Here is a 24,326-nt window from a genome sequence, read left to right as displayed (position 1 = left end):
TAGAGTCTCCCCCCAGAGCCTGTGTGACTCAGGGGCCTGGGAGTCTGATTTGTTCGGGGTGCCCAGAGCTCACTAGACAATTCATTACAGTAGTCTGTTCTTGGGTCCTGGGACTTCTATGGCCAGTTTGGGGACCTTAGAAGCTGCTAGCTGGGGTTGTGAACTTAGAGGTATGGACTCTTAGGACAATCAGTCATGCCTTCCCAATCTCAGTGGTCATTGTGTGGCCTCACTCAAGTTACCATGGGGGCCCAAGGGCTTCCCTTCCCCACTCCTTTGGCCTCACTGGGAAATGAGACCAGATGGATATAAGGAGGCCGACATGGGATGGGACAGTGACACACAGCTGTCCTCGCGCAGAGGAGGTGTTGCTGGGTTCCTTATGGCTTCCTGGGAACACCATATGGACCTCACTCAAGAATGGGGGAGGCTAGGCGCAGCATATCCATTAACTTCTTCCTGTCCTCTCTACCCGGGGTTCCTGGCAGGAGTGTGGAACTACAAGCCAGGACTTCTGGGTTCTGAATGACCTCCTTGGATGAACCTCACTGAGTTCACAGTAAACACGGGGCTGGGACCACTCCTCACCAGCCAGCACCGGCATGTACCCCCACCTGTCCTCCATATCTGTGAGAGCACCCCAGGCCCTGCTGAAGTTCAAGGATTCTCTCAGAATCTCCTCTGCCATTCCCTCCATAGGACAAACTCAACCCCTAATGAACCAAGGCCAGAATGGGAGAGAGGGACATGGGCTGAGGTGAGTAGCGGTGAGTGATTCAACCAAAGAGACATGACCCTTCCTTTATATACCAGGCTTTGCGCAATCTGCCTGAATCTGCAACAAGCACCCAGCCCTAGACTTTCCTAAGACCTCCCTCTGGGTGGCCTGGCGTGGCCTGGCCCCACCCCTGGTTCACCCCTGGTCTCTCTAAACTCATCATTGCCTTATATCAGCCTGGTTCTGGTCAGGACATGGTCCTTGAAGCAGGCACACGTGAAGATGTGCTCGGAGGAGGTTTTTGACAGCCCAGCCGCTGAAAGGGACCTTGGAGCACAGGACACACAGGTAGGTCCTAGTAGTGGCTCCCAGGGGAGAGTCTTCCTATGTCTGTCTGCTTGTGCTGAACCGAATGGAGGGATGGTGAGGACAGGTATTTGTAACAGCTTCCAGCATCTGGAGGGGCAGAACCACTACCATTGTCCCACTATATAGAAGTGGGCTGCTACTCCTCCCCCTCCCCCAGAGGGTCTTCTGTGCATATGCAAGGGAGCTGGGAAAGCTCACTGGTTCCCTTTCCAGATTAACACCAAAGCAAGAGCTAAGTCGGAGTGCTGACAGGCGCTGGTCTGGGCCTGTCATGGACTGGCAAATGCGAAGTGCATCTGTGCCAAGGGGGCTTGGCACAGAGTCAGGTAGGACAACTTAGTCTCCCTCTAGAGCCACACACATCCCAGCACTCGGGCTGCCACGCTTCCTGCTTCCGCTGGGTTCAGACCCTTCCCCCCCACCCACCCTAGAGTCCCCTCTAGATTGTTTGCCCAAGGCTGTCCCCACCCCACACTCCTCCGCACTCCCCTCAACTAAATCCTTCTCAGCGGTTAATTATAGCTCTGCGCAGGCTTTGGGACTTTTTTAAAAAGGCACTTTTAGTTCATTTGATTTCTTTGGGAATCTACCTCAGACACATCGCTTCGCAGTGCTCATAATAACCTCTGGCTACTCTCAGAAATGCTGGCATGTCGGGTCCCCCTTGCCATCCCCAACATGGGAACTGTGTTTTCTCTGGGTCACCTTGCTTAGGAAGCCGCTGTGTGCCCCTGTAGGGCCCCTTTGCTGATTCCTGCTTCTGCCTGTCACTTCCTTCTTTGTCTGAGTGCAGCAGTGAAAACCAACCACCAGCTCAAGTTGGATTCCTCCCACGTTAATTGTTAGCCTTTCTTGGTGTCTGATGTAAGCATTTTTAGGCCATCAGCTTTTCTCAACATGTCACTCGCATTCCATCCTACAGGTTCCCATAGGCATTATTTTTGTCATTCAGTTGTAATTATTTTTCTAATTTTGTCAGGAATACTTCCTTGGCTAGGCAAGTTAGTTTATACATGTTTTAAGGGCTTTAAGCTGTAGGATTTCGAAAAACAAATTTAGCAATTTATGATTTTTTTCCTGACAGGGTCTTTCTTCTTAGGTAGTCCAGGCTAGTCTGGAAGTCTCCATCACCCCGTCTCCCCTCATAAGTGCGAGGATCAGAGGCGTACACCCCTGCTTGTGATTCCTAGTTTGACTACCATGCCGGTAGACTGTAGCCTGTACGGCAAATGCTATGTTGCATAAGATGTGAGCATCATCATAAATATTCCATACGCATTTTCTCAGCCTAGAGCAGAGTCACACGCTCATTATGTCAAGACGATCGGTTGTATGGCTCAAATCTGAGATCTCATAAAATCTGCTTCCTGTCTGTTTTTTCACACACACACACACACACACACACACACACTTGACTCCTGGGACTTTCTCGGAGATGACAGTGTCTTTGGAAAGCTACAGAGACGGCTGCTAGCTGGGAGCCCTCCACAGCTGGAGAAAGAGGCTGGTCACAGGGAAGCTGAAGGCAGCACTAGTGGGTGGAGATGGTCAGTCTCCTGAAATATTCAGGAAAGGAAAAAGGACTAAAGGCAAAGGTTAAACTAGTCACCAGTGGTCAACCAATTATTTGGGATGGGTGTGTCCTCAGAGTTTTGGAGGTTGCAGTTCAAGACCAAGGTGTGGGTGAGTTGGTTTCTCCTGAGGCCTCTCTCCTCGGCTTATGGATGGCTGTGTTATTCCTGTGTCCTTGTGATCTTCCCTCTGCCCCAGTCGGTGATCTATTAACCATGCCTACATAATGACACCTCCACGAAAACCCCAAATGACAGAGTTAAGGAAGCTACCTAATGGCCAATCACAGAGTCCCCTAAATGCCCCTAAGGACCTCAGAGCCTGAGATGGGGCTCAGAAGTCCAAGAAGACTTTCTACAGCCTGGGGGGTGGGGGGTGAGGGGTTGACACTTTGCCCAGGTGTGGGATGGAATTGAATTTGAAGGGCATCCAGCTATTAAGGACACAGCCTCTGCTCCTCTGGTGGCGGAAGTGACTAGTCAGCCGGGAGACTCTTTCCTGCTGTTTTTCTCATAACCTTTCGGTATTTTGTATCTGCTCAACCATTCAGTAACTGCAAAAGCCATATGGAAAATTCCCACTGTCATAGTGGAAAATTCCCCACAGTCCTGTCAAATGCTGCTTTGTGTGTTTGGAAGGACGCAGGGTGAGAACAGCTGGAGCATAGAGGTTCTGGGTCATTCTGAAGCAGTCATCCCTCGGACAGGGTTGTGACTTTTGACCTCGAGCCTACCCTGTCTGAGACTAACTTAAAGCCCCGCTGCCCTTTGCTGTTTCTTCAGGGTATTCCCCAGTACAGCACACAACTGCACTTAGAATCCATTCGCACAGCTTTGAAATCTTTCCCTACATTTGCTGTGCTTACTGGCATCTTTCGGTTGTCTCCTCCACCTCAGATCCCCAGGTCTTTCCACCTTTTGTGGTAGCTTTTAGAAGTCCCTCTTCTTTTCTGCAATAATTGCATCTCGTACACAGTTAGTTCAGATGCACTCTCGTCTTGTACTGGTGTGGGAAGCGCACGGGCTCTTTCTGCTCCCTCTTGGCATCTTCTGTGCCCTATTGGCCAGAAGATCTAAGATGTATCAAAGGGGCACCACATCCGATAGCACAAGGATCTCAGAACTTTGCTCTGGTCCCTGTCCTCACGCAGAAGCTCTAACTGCTGTTTCAGTCCTGTGTTTGAGAATTCTGCAAGTAGGGCGCTATTGCCCTGCTTTTGCAGATGGTGTAAGGTGCTACCTATGTGTGGGCTTCACCTGGGTGCACTGGCTGAGGTCCCAGGCTGACTGAGCTAACTAAATAACTAACATCTACCCAACGGCACCTTCTGCCACAGTCATCGAGAAGCCCCAGGCTTTGTGTCCCCATAACTCTACCCACGCCTGCAAGGGACTGCTCTAATTTAGTTGATGTGTGGTTCCTGTTTAAAGGCTTCTTTGAGATTTTTGTGACCATTCCCGGCACAGAAAGAGGTGCAAAGAGTGTGGGGAGCTTCATGGCCTGTTCCCCAGCTTCCCCCCAGCTTCGCCTCCCACTAGCACCTTGCATAACTAGGGCCCACTGAGCAGAGTATGGCTCATTTCAATACTGCTCTATAGCTTAATCCATATCTTAAATTTTTCCACTAAGGACATTTTAAAAACCACCCATCTGGTTGTGACGTGTGCATTCGATCTGTTACTTTTTCCTCTTTCCTTTCTCAACATGGGTTATTTTAATTTAAAAAAATAGATCTATAGCCAAGCATATAGCTCAAATTACACAAAACTATACTCAATAGCTTTCTCAGCACATGGAGACCAACGTGGTCTTAGGTTCTAGGATTTTACCATTTCATTCAAGTTTAGCAAGGCGCCGTTTATATATGCACAGAAAAGTGAATGAGTGTTGTCAAGTGTGTAGACATTGGCTCCACCGCTCTGTGAGTTGGGCTTGGGGAAGTGCAGCAAGGGGCAGGATGCAGAATAGTATCACAGACCCCCAATCCTGTTTCTTGTCAAGCCCTCTCCTGACAACCAGGCCTGGGTTTTTTCTTAATTCTTCAACACTGTGGTTGAAACCAGGCCTCACACATTATAGGTGAACACCCTAGCACTGAGCCATACCCCTTTTGCTCTTTCAGCCTTGAGTCAGGGTCTCCAAAAGATGCCCAGCCTTCTAGTCTGTGGACTTGTGCGCTTGGCACTCTTTCCAGGCAGGTGTGTGTGCACATGTGCATGTGGGTACACGCACCTCTGTATGTGTGTGTAGAAACCAGAGGAGAACATCATCATCATCATCATCATCATCATCATCATCATCATCATCATCATCATTTTGTTGGTGCCATTAGGATGCTGGATTTAAACTCAACTCCCCCTTGCTCTTACCCACTGCACCATCTCCCCGACTCTAGGCTGGTGTTTTTTCACTTAGGAATCTGCATGTAAAGCTCCTATCATGACTTAGCTTGCTGCATGTTTTAATGGCCCACTGTTTGAACACGCTGTAGTTAACCCACTCTACTACTGAGAGCTATCTTGGTGGCTTCTAGGTTGAGGAAGTTATGAGTGAAGTTGCTGTCAGTTTCCAGCTCCTTTCAGTAAATGCCTTGGACTGCAATGTCTGGACCAGAAGGTTAAAGCTGTATCTTGTCTTCCTTTGTGGCCATTTCACCTGCCTGCCCTCATCGGCACTGGCTGGTGTCATGCTCTGTCATGTGTTTTAGTAGTTTTCAGCCATCTTACTACACACATGGTGCCCACTGCCGCCATGACTTGCTGTTTCCTCCACTGTTTATGAGCCCAGGGCCAACCTCTTCATTCTAAAAGCGACTGTCTTTTGTAGAGCAGAACGTCTGTGAAGAGCTTGAACATGTGGGCGGGGGGGTCAAGTGCTGAATGTACTTTTTGTGTTGACCTAAGGACTCGTTGCTAAATTCAAGGTCATTCTGTTTTGGTGTTTTTATCCTACTGTCTTCTAGGAGTTTTCAGTTTTTTGTACTCTAATATTCATTCTGGTGGTTTTGGTTTTGAAACCACATCTAATTATTTAGTCTAGGTTAGCCTGGAACACAGCATGTAGCCCAGGCTGGCCTCAGGCTCAAGGCATGCCTCCCAGCTCAGTTGCCCTATTGCTAGAACTGCAGATGTTAGCCACAACCCCTACACAGTCAATCTGATTAACTTTATTTTTAAATTTAAAAAAAAATGAAACTTTACTATTAGTTTATGGTGTGGATGCTTCCTTTGCACATATGTGTATTACTGAGCATGTGCAGGGCCTGCAAAGTTCAGAAGGGGGTGTTGGATCCCCTAGAACTAAAGTTGCAGATGATCCTGAGACACCATGTGGGTGTTTGATCATTTTCGTGTGAGACGGGAGATGAGAGCATCCTAGCCACACTGTGTTGTCTTTGCCTCTTGGTCCAGGCTCAGACGACTGCACAAGGCTCCTCCAGGGCTCCAGACGGCTCTGCCCATTAGTTTGTCTCTGATCAACTCTGCTGCCTTCGGCTTTGCTTATTTCTGTTCTGTTTCTTTGATTCTTCTGTTTCCTCTCTGCCTTGTCTATTTGATCTTTTCTCTCTGCCCTGTCTGATTCCCTCCCCCTTTTCTGTCTTGTTTCTCTGTTTGGTTCTTGTTTTCTGTTTTGTTTTCCTGCTTCTTGTCCTCTGTCCCTCTTGGTGCCCGATTCTCCCGTCTTTTGCTGCTCTGTTGTGACGTCGCATTGCTTCTCAGAGCATGGCAACAGCGGTGGCTCAAAGTCTTTGGAAAGTCACCCTCAGGACCCCGTCTTGCCTGTGTCCGTTGTGTGTTCTTTCCCCTGCAGTCATTGAGGGTTTTCAGATTCTTTACAGAGCATTTAATTTTGGATCACAAAACTGGCTTTTCAAATGGGGGCTTTAGATTCTTGGCTCTATGAGGCATCTGTGCGCCTGGCCCTCTCCAAGGTCAGGCACCAAGGGAACAAGGAGAAAACAGAAAAGCAAGAGCATCCCCTACCCTCTCAGTCCCCACTTCTGCCTCTGAGGTCTATGTCTTCGGTGCTCACTTAAGATTTCCCAAGACTGGAGTATCAGACAGAAGCACACAGAAGGCAGAGCTGTTCTCCAACTGTCCCCCGAGGTGTTCCACCACCTCGCCCACACCAAGCGTCAGCTGACTGTCTGACTTGCCAAAGAAGCCTGGAAGGATCTAGAACCTTGCTCCAGGAACATCTCCCTCGCTCTTCCCAAACTTCTGCTTCTCTCCCTGTATTCGTAGGCCCCGAGTCTTCCATCCCATACTGAGAGCTGCGCACTGTGTTCTTCACCCATTTGTCTGTGAAGCTGCTGCTTGTCCTGGCATGTCCGTATGTTCTGCAGCCCACCTGCATCAGTGACTTCTCTCCTTGCCATGACAGAAACATGACAGAAGCAGCTTGAGGAAGGAAGGGATTAGTGTGTCTCACAGTCCAAGGGACACAGTTCACCGTGGCCGGAAAGGAGGGGTGGCAGGAGTGCGATGCAGCTAGCCAGTCACATTGTAGCCACAGCCAGCAAGCAGTCCTGGTACTCCGTGTGCAGTCTCCTTTCTATTCTGTCTGGAACTTCAGGCCACACGACGGTGCCACCGCTGTTCAGGGTGGGGCTTCCCTCCTCCATTGAACTTTTCTGAATTCATCCTCATAGACACACCCAGATGTGTGTTTCCATGGTGATTCCAAGTCAAGTGGGCTGTAGAAAACCATCGCAGCATCACAGTTATTGCTAATGTCTCCTCACTTCATCCATGTGTGTCAGTAGACACATGCCCAGTTGTGGTGATGCTTCCCAGGATGTTGGGTTGCTATGAGCTGCCTTCTTTGTCTGTTTTGCCATAGATTTTCATTTTAATTTAATTTTAATGAAGTTTGTTGAATATATACCCAGAAGACAATCATACCACGAGGACATGTGCTCATATGTTCATAGCAGCATTATTTGTAATAGGCCAGAACCTGGAAACAACCTAGATACCCCTCAACTGAAGAATGGATAAAGAAAATGTGGTATATTTACATGATGGAGTATTATACAGCGGTAAAAAAATTAATAACATCTTGAAATTTGCAGGCAAATGGATAGATCTAGAAAAAATATTGAGGTGACCCAGACCCCAAAACACAAATATAATATGTATTAAATGGCTTTTAGACATAAAGCAAAGAAAAACCAGCCTACAGGCCTCAACCCCAGAGAAACTAGAGAATCATGAGGACACTAAGAGAGACATATGTGTACCTACATGGGAAATAGAAAAAGACAAGATCTCCTGAGTAAATTGGGAGCGTGGGGAATCACAGGAGAGGGTAGAAGGGGAGAGAGGAGAAAGGGAGAGGAATGGAGAAAAATGTATAATTCAATAATTTAAAAAGATTATGGATTTGTGTGTTTCTTCTGTTTTGGAGAATTTCTCAGAATTTCATCTCATTCTCTTTAGCCCTTCCTGCTGTGCTAATTTTTGTCCTAATCTAGTGTTCCGTGCATGGGAGTTTTGTCTGCTGTACTGTTCAGTGTGGTATCTGAAGTTCCTGGTGCTAAAAATCTGTGGAAACCCCTCTTTCATCTTCCATAACGAGGCTTCTGACATCTTGTCTCTAAGCATCCGACAGGGGTCCATTTGTGGTTTAACGCAGTCGCCTGTATGAAGAGGGCTTTATGGTGGGAGCACTCACAGGAGCGAGGCTCTGATCCTGCTCTTGGCATGGGTGGACACTATTGTCCTGCGGACCCTTTGGAGCCCTAACCTAGTGTGGGCTGGATTCAACTCCCTTCCCTGTAGGAGCCAGGGCCTGTCTTCTAACCCCACCCCCATGTCCTCATCACTCCCCAGGGCCTTCCCTCATCACTCTTGTGTCAGCCCACTGTTTGGGGGTCTTGACTGTTTTTAAGCCTTTAGAATTATCTGGTGACACATAAAACTAATTATTTTAATGTTCCCAAGATGGAGGCATGTTGGTTTTAGTGGGAGCATCTATCACACACACTATAAAAGCTGGGGACCCCCCATCACACACCCCTAGTACTTTGGAGAGACATACCCTTCCCCTTCCTCAGCCCAGCCTCTCATGGGCATCCTGGACAGTGGACCGCCCTTCTCATGCTGTCTCTGCTCTCAGTTCTCATGACCCACCCTGCCTCTGGCTTATTTTTCTTGCTCTGGCTGCTTATTCTGAGTGTTGTCTGTGGGGCCATGCTGCTCCAGCCACATCGAGATCTGTAATTTTGATGTCCCCTATTGTAGATAGAGCTGTGATCCTTGACTTTACCTGCTAACAAGGGTTAGGAACTGGATGGACTGACTTGGAAGTTCTGCTCCTAGAGGGCATCCGGAACCTCTTCAGCTCCTTCCTGCTTCCGATTCCTCCTCAATCCTGCTGCCTCCCCCTTGGGGATGTGGCTGGCAGGTGGGGGTGTTTAGTAATTTCTGGGTATCTGATATGACCCAGCATCTCCACCCTGAAATGGCACAGTACATCTGAGCATCTCTTAAGAGTCTATGTGCCTCCTATACAGCCACACCCGAGGCACTGGCTGTATTTATATCTGTTTTCCACACCCTGAGTCTACCCTGGTGGCCTCCATGGTATCCTAATGCCACTGTGGTAGGCAAAGGTACTGTGCATGACTGAAGGGCCTGAATGGGCTTTGGGAAGGTGTCTTTGCTGGAGAGAATGGGTATCCGCAGGAGAACCACGCAACAGCAGAGAAGCAGCCAAGCTGATTGTGAGAATGGTGTCCCCAGAAAGCTGGAAGTCCCACCAGGTCCTGGGTGTCAGCTAAGCAAAGGTTGTGGGCAAGCAAGTAGGAGAGGTTCTGTGGCCACAGGAGAGAGGCAGGTTCATGGAAGACCTATCTGCGGACAGGCAGATGAACTGGGTAGGCAAGGGGTCAAGTGGGCATGTGGGACAGCCTGGGCCTGGCTGAGGACAAACTAGGGCTGGAGAAGAGGCTGCTGAGGGTGGCTCCTAGGGCCTCAGGATCTTGCTTGAATATGGCAACATCTATTCTGAAGACTCCAGCTCTTGCTGCCTAGGGGAGCATTATGGTAACTTCTAGAGTTCTGAGTCATGCACCCTTCCCACCCCCACAGCCTACGGAGTTGAGATTAAAAGGGAGAGTTGGCCTGACCTGTTGCACACATGTCTGGGAGGAAGCCAGAGATACTCTGTGGCATTTAATAAAGATAGGACTCAACAAAGACAAAAATAAGGACAAAGCAGCCTCAGCTTCTCACATAGTGGGACAGCTCTATGACATCATCCCAATGGTTCAGGTAGAACTTTCTGGTCCTGGAGTCTGTGTCATGGCTGAGGGCCTCCAAATCTGCAGGAGAGACCGCAGGTCCAATCAGGAGCTTGCTGTGGAACTAAGTGGCCCAGTGGACCCACAGTCTGGATGGGGAAAGTGAGCTCCCCCCAGGGGCATCTCCCACTAGAAAGTTCCCTCGGGTGTTGGGAAGGCAGGCCTCAGCCACCCAGGGGTGCAAAGGCTCCACTCACTCACAGTTCTTCAGGATGATCACATCGTCCTTTGTCAAGTAGAAGCAGAGTTCACTGAAGTAGTCCTGAAGCAATCCCCCTGGGACAGTCAAGGAGGTGGTTAGCAATGGCCACCCTTGCCCACTGAGAGCACTGGCCAACAGGGACGCCCCACCCTCTCACTGTCATAGAGCTACTGCTCCTGCAGTTGACCTGGGACATGTGAACCTGACCACCAGCTGTGGTAACGCAGGCCATGGGACATGAGGTAGGGTTTGCGGCTGCTGAGTCAACACATACCGATGAACCTCATGGCTGCCAGCTTCAGGTTCTTGTGGGGGCTGTCCAGATACAACAAGGCCTGACTGAGAAACTGCTGGAAGCTGCCGAAGTTGCTTTCTATCTGAAGAGAGAAGAGAGGGCCTGTGACGATATTGAGGGTCTGTGTGGTACCTCACTTCAGGGACATGGATTTCCTGAGGTACCCCCAAGCACTGAACTCCACTTCCAGGACTTAGGGCCTGGAAGAGAGGAGGGTGGGCACCAGAGAGTCCCATGGGAGATCTGGAGGGGTGGTGGGTAGTGCTGGCCCAGTTCCTTCATTTGGTCCAATGAGGAGAGCCCATGCTGAGTTCTGGGAGCACTCGTATTTGCGGCCTTTGCCAGCATCACTCTGGAGACCACCCAGCATGCCTCTGCCTATCCCTGACTAGTTGTCATCTCCTCACAGACCAGCAGCATATGTCCCACAGCCCCAAGCCACCAAGGTCCCCTGCAAGGCCCATGTCATGAAGAGGGGGAGGCAGGCTCATCCTTGGCAGCTTCAGTACCCCTGCTACTTCTCTGCTCTCCTGGGTTTTCTCTGGGCACTTACCTTGAAGCGTGGCCATCATGCCTTGCAGACATGACACAAGTGCCCACGTCATACACAGGCTCTGCCGCTCTGTGTCCTTCAAAGGCCTCTCCTTTACTAAGTACCCAGTTCCCTGTCCTCTCTGCTGTACTTTTACTCCTTAAACTTTGGGTCCTGGTGGCACCTGGACCACGGTGAAAGAGCTGGAGGCCGCAGTCCGGGCTCCCCCTCAAGGACCATGCTTCTATTGTCACTGCTGTCGAGGGGCATGTGGTACCACTGCATGTGATGGGTAAGCAGGCCAGGAGGTCCGTGGACCCACCCTGTCCAAAGACCACCTTGAGATATTTGCAGCCACACTTCTAGGCCTTTCCCTTGTGGCCGAACTAGATCCAGTGAGGCCTGTAGACTGAAGACAAGCCTGTCCTGCCTTGAGCGTGTGACTTCAGTCCTGCTCAAGAGGCTGGGATTGTGACCCTGACAGCCCAGACCCAGGAAGGCAGAAGAACTTGGGACAGAGATTAAAGTGGTTGCTAGGTGACAGGAGGTGGCATTTACTACTGGTCTCTCACACGTGGGCCCTGCAATGTCTGGACTCTGAGGCTCAGCTGTGTCTGCCTTAAAACTGCACTGGAACATCATGGGGCACTCTGTCCTCAGAGGCCCCACTAAGGAGGCCTTGGACACACTCTAGAAACATCATGGAGACTCTGCCAACCTTCCTGGGCAGCTCACTTCAGAGAACCCAAACTTCATTATGAAGGGAAAATGCTCCCCCACAGAACCTCAGTACTTAATCACCGTTAGGACTGCCTCTCCCATCCCCATACCCCACCCTCAGAGCAGTTTGGGGTGACTAAAGAGCCATAATTCTCAAACTCCAAGCTCTCCCTTGGAAAGGGGCCCACACCTTACCATGTAGACAAAAATGTCATTCTCAGCGCCCGGCCCTTGGCCCCATGCCAGCTTGCCAAACAGCTCCTTCTGGAACTCCCACTTTAAGAAGATGGCGCAGCGCAGGAAGGTGTACTTGGCCTTCTGTAAGTGGAGAACAGACTGCCTCTGCTTCCACCCGTCATCACCCCCTTCATCCCAGACAGACCCTGAGAAGAGGTTTCTGTAGCAGCACCATCTCTGGACTCCTAGGGTCCTGGGCACTAGTCGGTCCTGGCACAGTTGGTGGGGGCACTAGAAGGGAGTGCATCACCACAGGATGGGATGACCCACTCCCCAAGCCCAGGGTGCCCTGCTCTGACTCTCACAGATCTTCCAGAAAGGCTGCTCAGGCCTCCTTCTGAAGAACCAGCTTGGTGTACGAGTCTCAGAGGGGTGGGGGCTTATTCTAAGTTTAGGAAGGGACCTGACTTCCCACAATGAATACTGACCTGGGCTAGGTTTGTTAAACATGAGGCCTTACTCCCAGAAGCATGGGACAGCTTGTTCCCAGGGCCAGCAGGGGCCAGCAGAGGCCAAGCTTGATTTGTGAGTGTAGATACAAAACTAGGCTAGCTCCTTAGAGAAGAAAAGCTAGAGGCCTACAACACCCAAGGCCCTCACGGCAGGGCTAAGTGTTTCAGGGCCACTCCAGGGAGGTGGGGTGTCCCTGAAACACAAGGTTTCTCTGGAGGGGGGGTCATGGCATTAGGCAGGCAGGGTACAAGTAGGTGCTCCAGTGCAAACATGGGCACAGCAGGGCTGGAGAGGAGAAGGTAGAAGTTGAAAGATCCTGAATGCCAGTTTCTTGCAGCTGATTTTAGATGGAAGAGTGGAGGTCTGCAGCCAAAAGAGGCTGCACAAGGGCCTGGAGGGATGGATGGATGGATGGATGGATGGATGAATGGATGGATGATGGATGGATGATGGATGGATGGATGGATGGATGGATGGATGGGGTGAGGAATCTGAAGCAGGTGGCTGAGGAAATACCACCAGGATAGAGCCCACTCCTTTTCTCTGGCTGCCGGGTTGCCCTACAAACCCAGCCCCCTCTGTTCCCCAGGTGGACTCTCCAAAACACTAGCCTCACTCTGGTCTCCACTCAGAGAGCTGAGTCCACCTGGACCTCCTTTGACCTTGCTCTCCTGACTGCCCCAGCTGATCTAGAACACACTCACCACGGCCACTTCTGGGCAGGGGTCAGCCATGTGGAAGAGCAGGGGCACTATAGCTCGGAAAGCCAGGATCTTGAGGCTCTGTCGAAACTTCTTGCCACCATAGTGGATGACATCTCCAAACAGGAAGATGGCATGTTCTCGTACCTTTGCTCTTTCCTGGGGGAGATAGAATTCTCAGGCAAGTGACAAGTCAGCCTTATCTCATGACTTCTAGTTGCCTCACTTTGGCCCTGATTAGCTCAGGGACAACCTACATTGTCCCTAATCCCACAGACCAGTGTCCCCTTAGTCCCTGACTCCTGTCAACTTCTCTCCCATGGTGTGGTGGTTTGAAAGAAAATGGCTCCCAAAGGGAGTGCACTATTAGGTGGAATGGCCTTGTTGGAGGAAGTGTGTCACTGTGGAGGCGGGCTTTGGGGTCTCAAGGTTCTCTCAGTGTGACAGTCAGTCAACTTCCTGCTGCCCACAAGATGCAGAACTTTCAGCTACTCCTCCAGCACCACATCTGCCCGCATGCCACCATGTTCCCTGCCATGATGACAATGGACTGAACCTCTGAAACTGTAAGTGAGGCCCCTCAATTAAAATGTTTTCTTTACAAGAGTTTCTGTGGTCATGGTGTCTCTTCACAGTAATAAAAACCCTAACTAAGACATATGACCTTCTCATGTCCCCCATTTCCTCAGCTCCACTCACGATCCCCTCCCAGCCTTCTCTGACTTACTCCTTCTTCCTGATTTCTCACCTCTGGGTTTCTCTGCATGTCCCTGGGGTGACAGCAATCATACCTCCACTCCTAGGAGACCTGACTATGGAATCTGTGACATTTTAGCTCCGTGACCCTGGGTGAGGTTCCTTCCCTGCAGCTGGCAACCGTGCCTTTGTCCTTGAATTGAGGTGGATGCAGAACCCAACACCTAAGGGAGTGCCTGCCAATGCCAGCATTGCTCCTTCTACAAACCCCGTCATGACTCAGCCTCTTGTCCATGAAAGGCAGAGATATCTTCTGCCCCAAACTGCCTCCACTGCCACCTCCTTGATTTCAGATGTACAGTAGCCACTGACTGCCTCCCTACCCCAACTGGGGCTTATCCTAGCTCTAATCTTCCTGGTTCTAATCTATCACAGGGGAACATCGTGGTGGTTTTCCTGGGACTGTCCATGCCAAGAGCAAGCCTTTCTCATTCCTAACCTCAACCCCCTGAAGTCACTTGACTCATGCTGTTTTCAAATAGAATCACTGGTTCTGATGGCCTGAGAACAAGACTCAGCACTGACACAAACTTCAACCAGCCCCAGTCTACAGAATCTGTATTCTTAGGTGGGCTCTGGGGATGGTGCAGAAACCGGATGCTGAGTGGTACTGGTTTCTAATTGCTGTCTACAGCCCAGCCCTGCCCTGTTCTGCCTCCCCACTCCACCCACTTCCCAGCTCACATCTGTGAACAGGCTGAGAAGATGCTGAGCAATCTTGAAGCTGGCAATTCCAATGCCATGTACACCTAGACGGTGTAGGAGGTGGCCCATGATCTCCATCAGGCCCAAAAGGTCCTCGAACTCAGGCTGCAGGAAGTTGTCCAAAAGCTCTGTCAACTTACTTCTTAACAGAGTTACCTGCAAGGAGACCACCACCCTCCAGTGGGACCTTTGACCAGTTTCTGCCAGATGCCCCATTGAGGCAGCCAGTCATAGCTCTGGGAAGATACTGGGGCTCCTGGCCTTCTCATAAGGTTAGGTATCTGCCCATCTCTGAGTCAGTACAGATGTGGAGGAGGTCTTAGTGCTGAAGCTGGCTGTTCCCAGGTCCACTCCCTATTTCCCCTCATATTGGACAAAAAAACAGACAAAACCACACCATTTTTTTGGCATAGGCCAGCTCTGCAGCCGCATCCCAGCCCTGTTATGAGAGATATGTCAGAACAGCCCTGCTCTGGGAGGCTGACAAGAGTAATGTGTTGGGTACCTGACAGGAGGTTATCATATGAGGGACTCCTCGCTAGGAGGAGATAAAGGGCCAGTTAGGAGCCCCATCTGAGGCAATTTAGCAGGGCCAACTGGGCTTGATTGGCTCTCTCTACCACCCCTTGAAAACACTTACCACACACTTTCTCTGTGCCCAGTCCTCTCTATAACCTTCTGGAATGGCAGAGGGCACCTCTCTCAAACTCCTGCCCCTCACCTTGCAAGGATGCATCAGGGTGCTGCCTAGCCCCTTCAAGCTCAGAACTCGCACTATGTGGTTGCGGCTGGAAAGGCCCAGGTTCAGGGAGTGGTCCATGGCCTTCCGAGACATGTTCTGGCAGACATCTGGGCTGTTGAGAAACTGGGCAGGGGTTGGCACCATCAGTCTACTTGTTAATCACAACTGCCAAGGAATCAGTCGACCCCACACCATGATAAAGAGACCCCCAACAGCAAGCACACCTGAAACATGAGACAGATGTACACATTTCTATCAGAGACCTGGAAGGGACGTTCACTGGGGTGGCTGGGGAAAGGCTGACCTCGGTGATGATGCAGATGGCCACGATGTTGTCGCGCTCCTCAGTGCTCTTCAGGGAGATGAGAGCCTGCCCCAAGACAGCCTTGACCTCGCAGTTATAGTGAGCCATGGCCCTGTCACACGCAAGAGGAACACACACAGTCCCAGAGGGCTCCATTCTCCAGTCAGAACTCAGAGCTGGCGGCCAGACTGCTGAGTCTGGAGTGCAGGGTCCAGAGCAGGGTGCTCAAGCTGAGGGGCTCACCTGGCCAAAAGGGTCACTCCCTTTGGGAAGGTTTCCAAATGCGCAAAAAGCTCCCAGCCCTGGATCAGCTTGACATCAGCAAACACTTCCCAGTACTCGTTGGTCCAAAAGAGGCCCTTGAGGGCTTCCAGGCAGGTCCTGGGCAGGGAGGAACAAGACAGTGCCTGAACCCTGTCAGCTGCATCTACCTGGCTCCCTTTGCTCAGGAGTCTCCCCCGTGGCCAGGTTGGGTCCTCTGACGCACCCCTACCCTACCTCCACCCAAAATCCTTTCCTGCTTGGGTGCCCCAGAATCAGCATAGCTCAGTGGGTTCAAGGAGGGGACAGTAGCCATCTTGGCTCACCTGCACGGCCCCTGGGGCTTAGAGGCTAAATTGTCTTCCTGGTAGTCAAAGATACCCTCCACCAGGCCCACCTCCAGCAGGTAGTAGAGTTCTGTGAGGAGGCCCAGAAGGATCCCTGCGAAAGCCCAGCGGACTGTGTCCCTGTACTCCGGGGTGTAGAGAAGCTCATAAATGGTGCCCAGTGCCTGCAGTGGATGACAGCAAAGCCCGGAGGGGGACCCCTGAGTGGAAGAGTGGGGACAGCAGCTACAAAGTCACTCTAGTCCAGGCCTCACTGCCCTCATCTGGCCCCCTGGGGCTCATCATGAAGCTCCTCTGGATAAAGCCCCGAAGGTCCTTGTGGTAGTCCTGAGACTGAATCAGGCCCCATTTCAGTTTCTGTGGCTGGGCCCTGACCTCCTGGCTGTGCTGAGACCCCAAGAATGTCTGACTTCTACACTGCTGATCATGCTGTTCTTGGCTTGGTTCCACCTTCTGGTGAGCCAGATCTCTCCAAGTGCCCACCCTGCTGGGAGATCCTTCTCAGACCCTCCTTGACTCTCAGACTCTCCTGTCCCGTTGTCTTTTTGTTCCTAACCCTGAGTTTCTTGTGGCTGGATCCTTCCAACCCTATTTCTTTGGGGTTGGGTTTGTGGAGAGGAGGGGCTTTCGGGTTGACCATCGAGTCCCCTGTCTCGTTCCCTAAACCATCTTCTAGTCAGTCCTATGGTAGCATGTCCACTACTCCACTTGGTCTTCCCTTGAACTGAAAGGTCTCTTTTCAGGGGCCAGAGATGAAGTGGGTCACTGCTAAGTCATTCCCTCACAAAGCCTGGGGGGAGTTCAGGTGCTAGCTTAGGCTCCCAATCAGTGCAGGCAATCTTCACCTCCCACCCTGGCTGTGCTGTCTGCTCAGGGATCCCTCTGCCTTCCCTGGATCCTCTTCTTCCATCTTTCTTCACTATTCTTGCTCTCGCAGTCAATCATGGCCCAGTGCATGGTCACTGTATCTCTGGGTCTTGCCAGGATAACCAAGACTTTCTCTCCTACTTTCCAATGTGTCTAGGAACCACTTGCTGAGAGCTCATGGGATTTTTAGTTCTGTTATGGTCTATGATGGGGCATCCCCATGGAGAAACAAATGCTGATAGTAGCAGGTGTCTGCAGCCAGGCGGCTGGTCCATCAGTGGGTACCCCAGACACTTAGCAGGGCCATGCATGCAGGGTGGGAGGTTCATGAGCAGGTGCAACGCATTGTCTACCTTCACAAATGACCACAAACCATGGTAAAGGCTTGAGGGTGGGGCTCTTGGAGGAAGTCCAGTGTCCTCGTGGGAATCCCTCTGAGGCCCTGGATACCACTACTGAACCTGAGGGGACCATGCTGGTGGCAAAGCAAAGGGTTCTGCTCACCATCAGGGAGACCAGACGGGCCTGATATGTGGAGTGGAGGAACCTCCTGGGTGGCCGCAGTTTCAACTTTACATAGAGCAGGGTTATAACATCACGAGCTAAGTGGTAGTTGGTAGCCAGAGCCTTCCACAGCAGTAGGATCCACCTGCTTGAGATGGGGTCTAGGCCACCACTGGGAACAGCACCACAGAGAGGCCTCCCACAAGTGCTGACCATTAGCAGGATGTGAAAAAGTGAGTCCCTTAGGAGCAGCAGGTGAGGGACCCCGAGATCCGCCATCTGTGATGCTTTGTTAGACATCTGCATGAGCCCCAGCCTTGCAGCCCCTCTCTCCAGGACCCTGAAGCAAATGGCTGCTCTCCAGTCTGTCTTTTCTCTTGGGAAGTAGGGACAAGCCCCTCAGATGATTTAAAGAGAAGAGGGGAGCAGCAGAGCCAGAAACCACTTCAGGCAAAGCTCATGAGTCCTCAGTGGCACTTGCCTCTGTCAAGGGCTGTGTGCTCTGAGATGGATCCGCCACTGTCCCTGCCACCTCCCACATTGCCAACTATATACATATATTCATGAGGTGCTTAGTACATGGTTGGCCACCTAAAGACTGACTGGCTATGGCTATGCTGCTCCCATGAGCCCACAGCCAGGTTCCAAATTAGTAAGGCTTTGTTATCAAGAGACTGCCACTGGTATCTAGTGTGGCAGCTGGAATCAGGACTCACTGGGACTCTGTGGTCACAGGGCACCCGTGGATGCATGGAGCAGTGTAACTGTATTTTCACAGCCTCTGACTGGTCTGTGGCTCTGCTTATAGACTGACCTCTGGTGACTGTGAATCTGAAATGGTGTCTATGCCAATGGCCCTCCTGGGACCGCTGGAGCCCTGTTTAATACCCAGACACTTTCAGAGCCCCTATGGCCACAGTCCAGAGTCAGGAAGAAGACAGAACTGTTAAGAGCCTTTCCCTGCCTAGTGTGTTAAGTAAACAACTGTGAACTGGGCAGGAGGGTTACCACAGGCTTGGGTGATGCCTACACTGTAGTGCCCTGGGCCAAGGGAAGACCTACCTATCTGAGGGGTGACATAGGGACAAGACCACCTCCACCACCTCCTGAATATGCTGGGTCCCCAGAGTCATGGTGACCTTACTTATGGTCTGCTGAACACTCTGAGAGCTGATGTTTGGCAGTTCCTGGAACAGGCCTTGCAAGATCTCAGCCACCTGCAGGGCAGAACACAGCTTCAGACAAGGCAAGGCCCTCTGAGTTCCTGAGAGGACTTGGCTTTATGGCTCATCTCCCAGGTTGCATCTCTTTCTTAAGGGAGGTAGGGTGAACAAGCCAAGAGGAGTGCTGGTGTTAACCTGTAAGAGCACCCAAGTGGAGGGGGCCTGGCAGTCCCCAAGGGTGAATCTTCAGTTTAGTTGGCCAAGCCGAACTGGAGGAGAGTTAAATGTGCCCTCTCCCACAGGCCACCTATGAGGCAGCAGAAGGTGGGCCAGGAATCTTCTGGACAAAGGTAACTGGCCAGGAGTACATTGGAATCCCACTCATAGGCTGCTAGGCTGATTGCGTGTTGTCTCCGTGACCACATGTGGATGAATGTATATGGCACATGCTCACATGGGCAGGTACACATAGTCTGAAAGGAGCCACGTCCACCCTGCCTCACCTGTTCCTTCCGTAAACCGGGTTCCTCACAGATCATCAGTAGGAGCTGGGCAGCAAGGTCGCAGCGGAGGTAGTTCCAGCTGCCCAGACTGCGCACCAGGGTAAGGATCAGCTGTGTGTGCTGCGCCACTGTCAAGTTCTTGAAGGTCTGTGTAGAGCCAAGGTCAGGAGTGGGGGTGCATGGAATCTCTGGCCAGCACTGGCTCAGGTCAGGCAGCGAGCTAGGCTCTTACGAGAGAGGGAATGAAGGTTGTGTGCCCAGTCATGTAAGTGCCATGAACACAGGCTTGCAGGGTCCCAAAGTGTCCATTCAGCCCCTGCCTCAGGCTGCTATGACCCGTAGTTCCCCCAAATTGGGGCCAAGGCTGGGTGACTGCAAGTGTTGCAGCCATAAGTACCCAGCTGCTCTTCTCTGAAGACTTTCCCTAAGGTAGGAAACAGTCTTGCAAAGAGTCACTGCACCAAGGTCCTGCTGGGTCAGAACAACACTAACTCCCGCCCAACTCTAGACCCAATCTTTTTTTTAAATCTTTTTTTAAAAGATTTATTTATCACATATGTAATGTTCTGCTTGTATGTCTGCCTGCAGGCCAGAGGAGTGGGCCAGATCTCATGACAGATGGTGTGAGTCACCATGTGGCTGCTGGAAATCAAATTCAGGACCTTTGGAAGAAGAGCCAGTGCCCTTAACCACTGAGCCATCTCTCCAGCCCCTCTAATCCCTACCTTATTTTCTTCTCCTACTTTCCCTGAATGGTGGGACCTGAATTGCCATCCACTGTCTTTTAGGAGGGGCCACTAGGACAATAGACTTGGCCTAATCCATGGCCCAGGAGATATGAGATGCTTCTGACCCAGCCTGCCTCAGAAGCTGGACCCTCACTTGGAAGGTAAGAAAACAGAGGCTCGGGAAGATGGGATGACCTACCCAGGGCCTCCTAACTAGTCCTGGAGCTTGAAAACAAACCCTGCCTCCTCTTCCCCATCTGATGTAACAGGCAGGCCAAGCTTAAGAAGAACACAGCAAGGGTCAGAGGGAGGGGTGTCCCTCAAGCTTACCTAGGATGAAGAAGGGGTAGTGCTAACAACAGAGTGTCCCCAGAAGAGCAAGATTGCTGGCTGCCCTTGACCCCAGAGGGAGGTACACAAGTGAGAACCTCTGGCCCGTGGGTTCAAAGGCCCTATCCGAGCTGAGGCTGGAAGATGAGGTACAAAGACAGACAGTTTTCCTAGAAAGAGCAGAAGTCCATCCCATTCTGGTTCTGCCCAACCTGCATGCTTGGCTGCTCAGGTCCCTGGGACCCTTTGGCCCCATCTGTTCAGGACAGGAATGGAGAGGCCCAGGCCCAGTCTGACAACCTCACCTTCACCACGTGGTAGAGCTTCACCTCCCACTCTCTAGACTCGCTGGTTTCAAATTGCTTCATCTTGCTCCACTGTGCGAATTCCACCAACTTCCCTGTGTATGGTTGGGTTCGGGAGGGCTGCTGGGCCTGGAGGCAGCCTCTTTTCTCCTCCCCCACTTTCCCAGCTCACAATGAGGCCAAAGGAAAGCCTACCCAGAGCCCCTCAGAGTCTCCCCTTCCCCAACCCTGCTCAGCTCACCTTTCTGCTGGAACACGAGCTGCATGAGGAGGAAGACACAGCGGTAGGAATGCTGTTGTGTGATCTCGTCTTTATCCCGCCACAGCAGAGTCAGGAGGCCTAGCTGGTGGCCCAGCGTGGACGGCACGGCCTCTTTCTGGGGAGAGTGGGGCAGTGAGCAAAGCCAGGCCCAGCTTCCTTATGTCACTTTGTCCTTCCTTTTCTGCTCTCAGCATCTGTGGGAGATGCACTGGCTGGGCTTTGAGAGAGACTCCTGTCCCACCCATGAGAACCTCTCTGACCTGTCTGCTCACTGGAAAACGAAATTTCTGTTTTTTAACAACAAGAAGCTGGGCATGCCTATTACTTCCTTCAAGCATGTTTGTACAGGTGTGCCTGTTGATAGGAATATGTGACTGCATGCTTGTATGCATGCGTGTAGGCATGCCAGTGGGTGTTCATATGTACTTGCATGATGGTATGGTCATGTATGTGTGCCTGTGTGTACATGCATGCATAACTCTTAGATGTGTGCATGCCTGTGTGTGCAGACATGCTTGTGCGTATATGTGTGCATGTGTGTGTCCATGTATACCCACATAGGCTGGTATGTGTGCATCGTTTGTCTCTCTTGGATGTTTTAGGAGTTTCCTGTCTTTCCCTGGTCTTCAATAATTTGGACCGTGGTGTGTTCCCGTGTGTTTTCCTTTGTGCCTGTCCTGCTTGGGATTCCTTAGTATTCTTATCTGAAGGTACATATTTTTTTCAGCCAATTTGAGCAGTTTCCAGGGTGGTGGTACCACCCACTCTGCCCTGATCGTCTCACTTCTCCTGGGATTCTACTTCCACTCCACAATTGTTCTACACCCACAGGGCTTCCCTCTTTTCCCTTTGGTCTCGGCAGGTTCCTTTGTCCTGGTTCCGATTCTTATTTCTTCTGTGGTGGCTGAGCTGTTGGTTAATAGACCCAGTGCCTTTTCATTTCAGATCTGTTTTGCTTGCAGTTCTAAATGTTCTTCCAACTCTTTCTTGTGGTTACCACATATCTCTTAGCATTATATTTTCCCCTTTAGCAGTCGTTCCTCTAAAGTCCTGAACACAGGCGCACACTGTGTCTCATTTCCTCAGTTCCTTTTACCAGATGCAAAGCAGTACAGAGAGGAATGGCAGACGCCTCCTGAAATCCTCACAGAGATGACAGGGAGGGTGTTCGCAGTCTCCTCTGAATTTCTGGCCTCTGAGATCTGGAGGGTCACATGGTTGGAGCTTGACTTTAGTGAGTCTCCTGTGCCCAAGTAGGTTGGACCTGAACAAAAGCCACCCCCAAGCTGAGCCGTTCTCCAGTGGGTCTGTGGGGTTGGAAAGTGACCTGATGAGGAATGAAGGATGGGGACAGGGGCTTGGGGTGGGGACAGCCCTGATCTGCAGAGGCTCTTTCTTCCTGTGTGGGCTACACTGCTGCCCTCTCAGAGTGCAGCAGCCGGGAGCACCCTGCTCACTCTCTGTCGGCTTAGGACATTTTGCATCATTCATGAATCTGTCGCTCTGTGAAGCCCATGGAGGATGCTGTTTCTGAAGTTTCCAGGCTGAGCCTCTTAGCTCCCTGCCAGATCCTGACACCCAGACCAGCATGGTGGCCGGAGTGTGTGGCGGCCATCACACACCTGGCCAGCCCACCCTACCTGGAAGGACATATCCCGTTGCAGACTCAGCAGCCACTTCAGTTGGTAACAGGTGTCGCCTCACTGCCCCTCCAGCCCCAGCCTGGATCCCCAAAGCCAGCTTTGCAAGGCCCAACTCACACAGTTTCCGGTGAAGCCCTTGCCCATGTTAAACCTTGGTTGCATCTAACTGCTCTGTGAGGACCTTCATGGCCCTTTCATTTTCAGCATTGTAGCGTTAGCATTGATTCTACTTCAAACCTAGGGAAGAACAGCTCAGAAGTCCTGCGATTCTAGCCACTGCCTCCCCTTAGCTACACTGTTCTGCTCAATCCCTTCCGGTCTCCTCCCTTCTTCTGACAGGAAACACTGGCATTTGACCTCAAACACTCCATTGTGTGTTTCATTAGGAGGACAAATGTGACAAATGCACAGTGTGACAGCCACAACCACAAACACACACAGCTCTCCTCACACACACACACACAGACACACACACACAGACACACACACACACAGACACACACACACAGACACACACACACAGCTCTCCTCACACACACAGACACACACACACAGACACACACACACACAGACACACACACAGACACACACACACAGACACACACACACAGCTCTCCTCACACACACAGACACACACACACAGACACACACAGCTCTCCTCACACACACACAGACACACACAGACACACACACACAGACACACACACACAGACACACACACACAGCTCTCCTCACACACACAGACACACACACAGACACACACACACACAGCTCTCCTCACACACACACAGACACACACACACAGACACACACACACAGCTCTCCTCACACACACAGACACACACACACACACAGACACACACACACAGCTCTCCTCACACACACACACACAGCTCTCTTCACACACACAGACACACACACAGACACACACACACAAACACACACACAGACACACACACAGCTCTCCACACACACACACACACAGCTCTCCTCACACACACAGACACACACACACAGCTCTCCTCACACACACAGACACACACACACAGCTCTCCTCTCACACACACACACACACACAGCTCTCCTCACACACACACACACACACAGACACACACACACACAGACACACACACACACAGACACACACACACACACAGCTCTCCTCACACACACAGACACACACACACACACACAGCTCTCCTCACACATCCAACACTCCTCACATTCAACAATCTTCACACACACATTTTTCGCATACATAACCCTACTCACACACACACACCACTCACACATCTAACATACAATCACACTAATATGTGCACACCTCTCATGCATACACCCCAAGACACATACCTTACATGCACACCACACAGAGCTCGAGGAATGCCGAAATAGATACATATCTAAATCCACGCGGATTCAGAGAATCAAGTGTCCAGCACTTCAGCTCTAGAACAGGGCCACCTGCTGTTACTCTACAATGGAGGTCCTCATCCCTTTGCGGGAGACCCCCAGCTTCCAGGACCTCCAGACACACACACACACACACACACACACACACACACACACACACACAGCTTCTGGCATTTGTAAATTTCTGAAAAAAATTTCAGGATACTTCGAATACTGCACAGAATAAAATTTCAAACCAATATTACTGCAAAAACCAAACTACAGAACTCTTACCAGTTTTATGGTCATTTTTATTTACAATTACAGTTACAGAGAGGTCACAAACATTAAGTACAAAATGCAATAGCTTCGGAAATTTCAATAGATTGTTGTATCTGCATCCTTTTTT

At 51.1% G+C, this 24,326-nt stretch overlaps 1 protein-coding gene across 1 annotated transcript in view; it reads right to left on the bottom strand.

Annotated features, from left to right (window-relative positions):
* Positions 1 to 3,634: 3,634 nt before the first annotated feature.
* The window catches only part of LOC121461481 (maestro heat-like repeat family member 5), a 32,641-nt gene continuing 11,949 nt past the window's right edge, over positions 3,635 to 24,326 (bottom strand). Inside the window, exons 11-26 of the mRNA XM_041672567.1 lie at positions 20,862 to 20,997; positions 20,621 to 20,715; positions 19,258 to 19,404; positions 18,654 to 18,808; positions 17,592 to 17,736; positions 16,200 to 16,384; positions 15,856 to 15,993; positions 15,613 to 15,724; positions 15,288 to 15,431; positions 14,546 to 14,722; positions 13,109 to 13,264; positions 11,910 to 12,032; positions 10,442 to 10,544; positions 10,167 to 10,241; positions 9,898 to 9,986; positions 3,635 to 3,715 (exon numbers count right to left, since the gene is read on the bottom strand). Of these exons, the coding sequence (XP_041528501.1) occupies positions 3,635 to 3,715; positions 9,898 to 9,986; positions 10,167 to 10,241; positions 10,442 to 10,544; positions 11,910 to 12,032; positions 13,109 to 13,264; positions 14,546 to 14,722; positions 15,288 to 15,431; positions 15,613 to 15,724; positions 15,856 to 15,993; positions 16,200 to 16,384; positions 17,592 to 17,736; positions 18,654 to 18,808; positions 19,258 to 19,404; positions 20,621 to 20,715; positions 20,862 to 20,997 (2,061 nt within the window). The remainder of the gene's footprint in view (positions 3,716 to 9,897; positions 9,987 to 10,166; positions 10,242 to 10,441; positions 10,545 to 11,909; positions 12,033 to 13,108; positions 13,265 to 14,545; positions 14,723 to 15,287; positions 15,432 to 15,612; positions 15,725 to 15,855; positions 15,994 to 16,199; positions 16,385 to 17,591; positions 17,737 to 18,653; positions 18,809 to 19,257; positions 19,405 to 20,620; positions 20,716 to 20,861; positions 20,998 to 24,326) is intronic.

This window comes from Microtus oregoni, unplaced genomic scaffold (assembly GCF_018167655.1).
Source record: "Microtus oregoni isolate MIOR12 unplaced genomic scaffold, Mior012 000022F_ref0000154, whole genome shotgun sequence".
Lineage (NCBI taxonomy): Eukaryota > Metazoa > Chordata > Mammalia > Rodentia > Cricetidae > Microtus > Microtus oregoni.
This window is presented reverse-complemented; position numbering and strand designations above follow the sequence as displayed.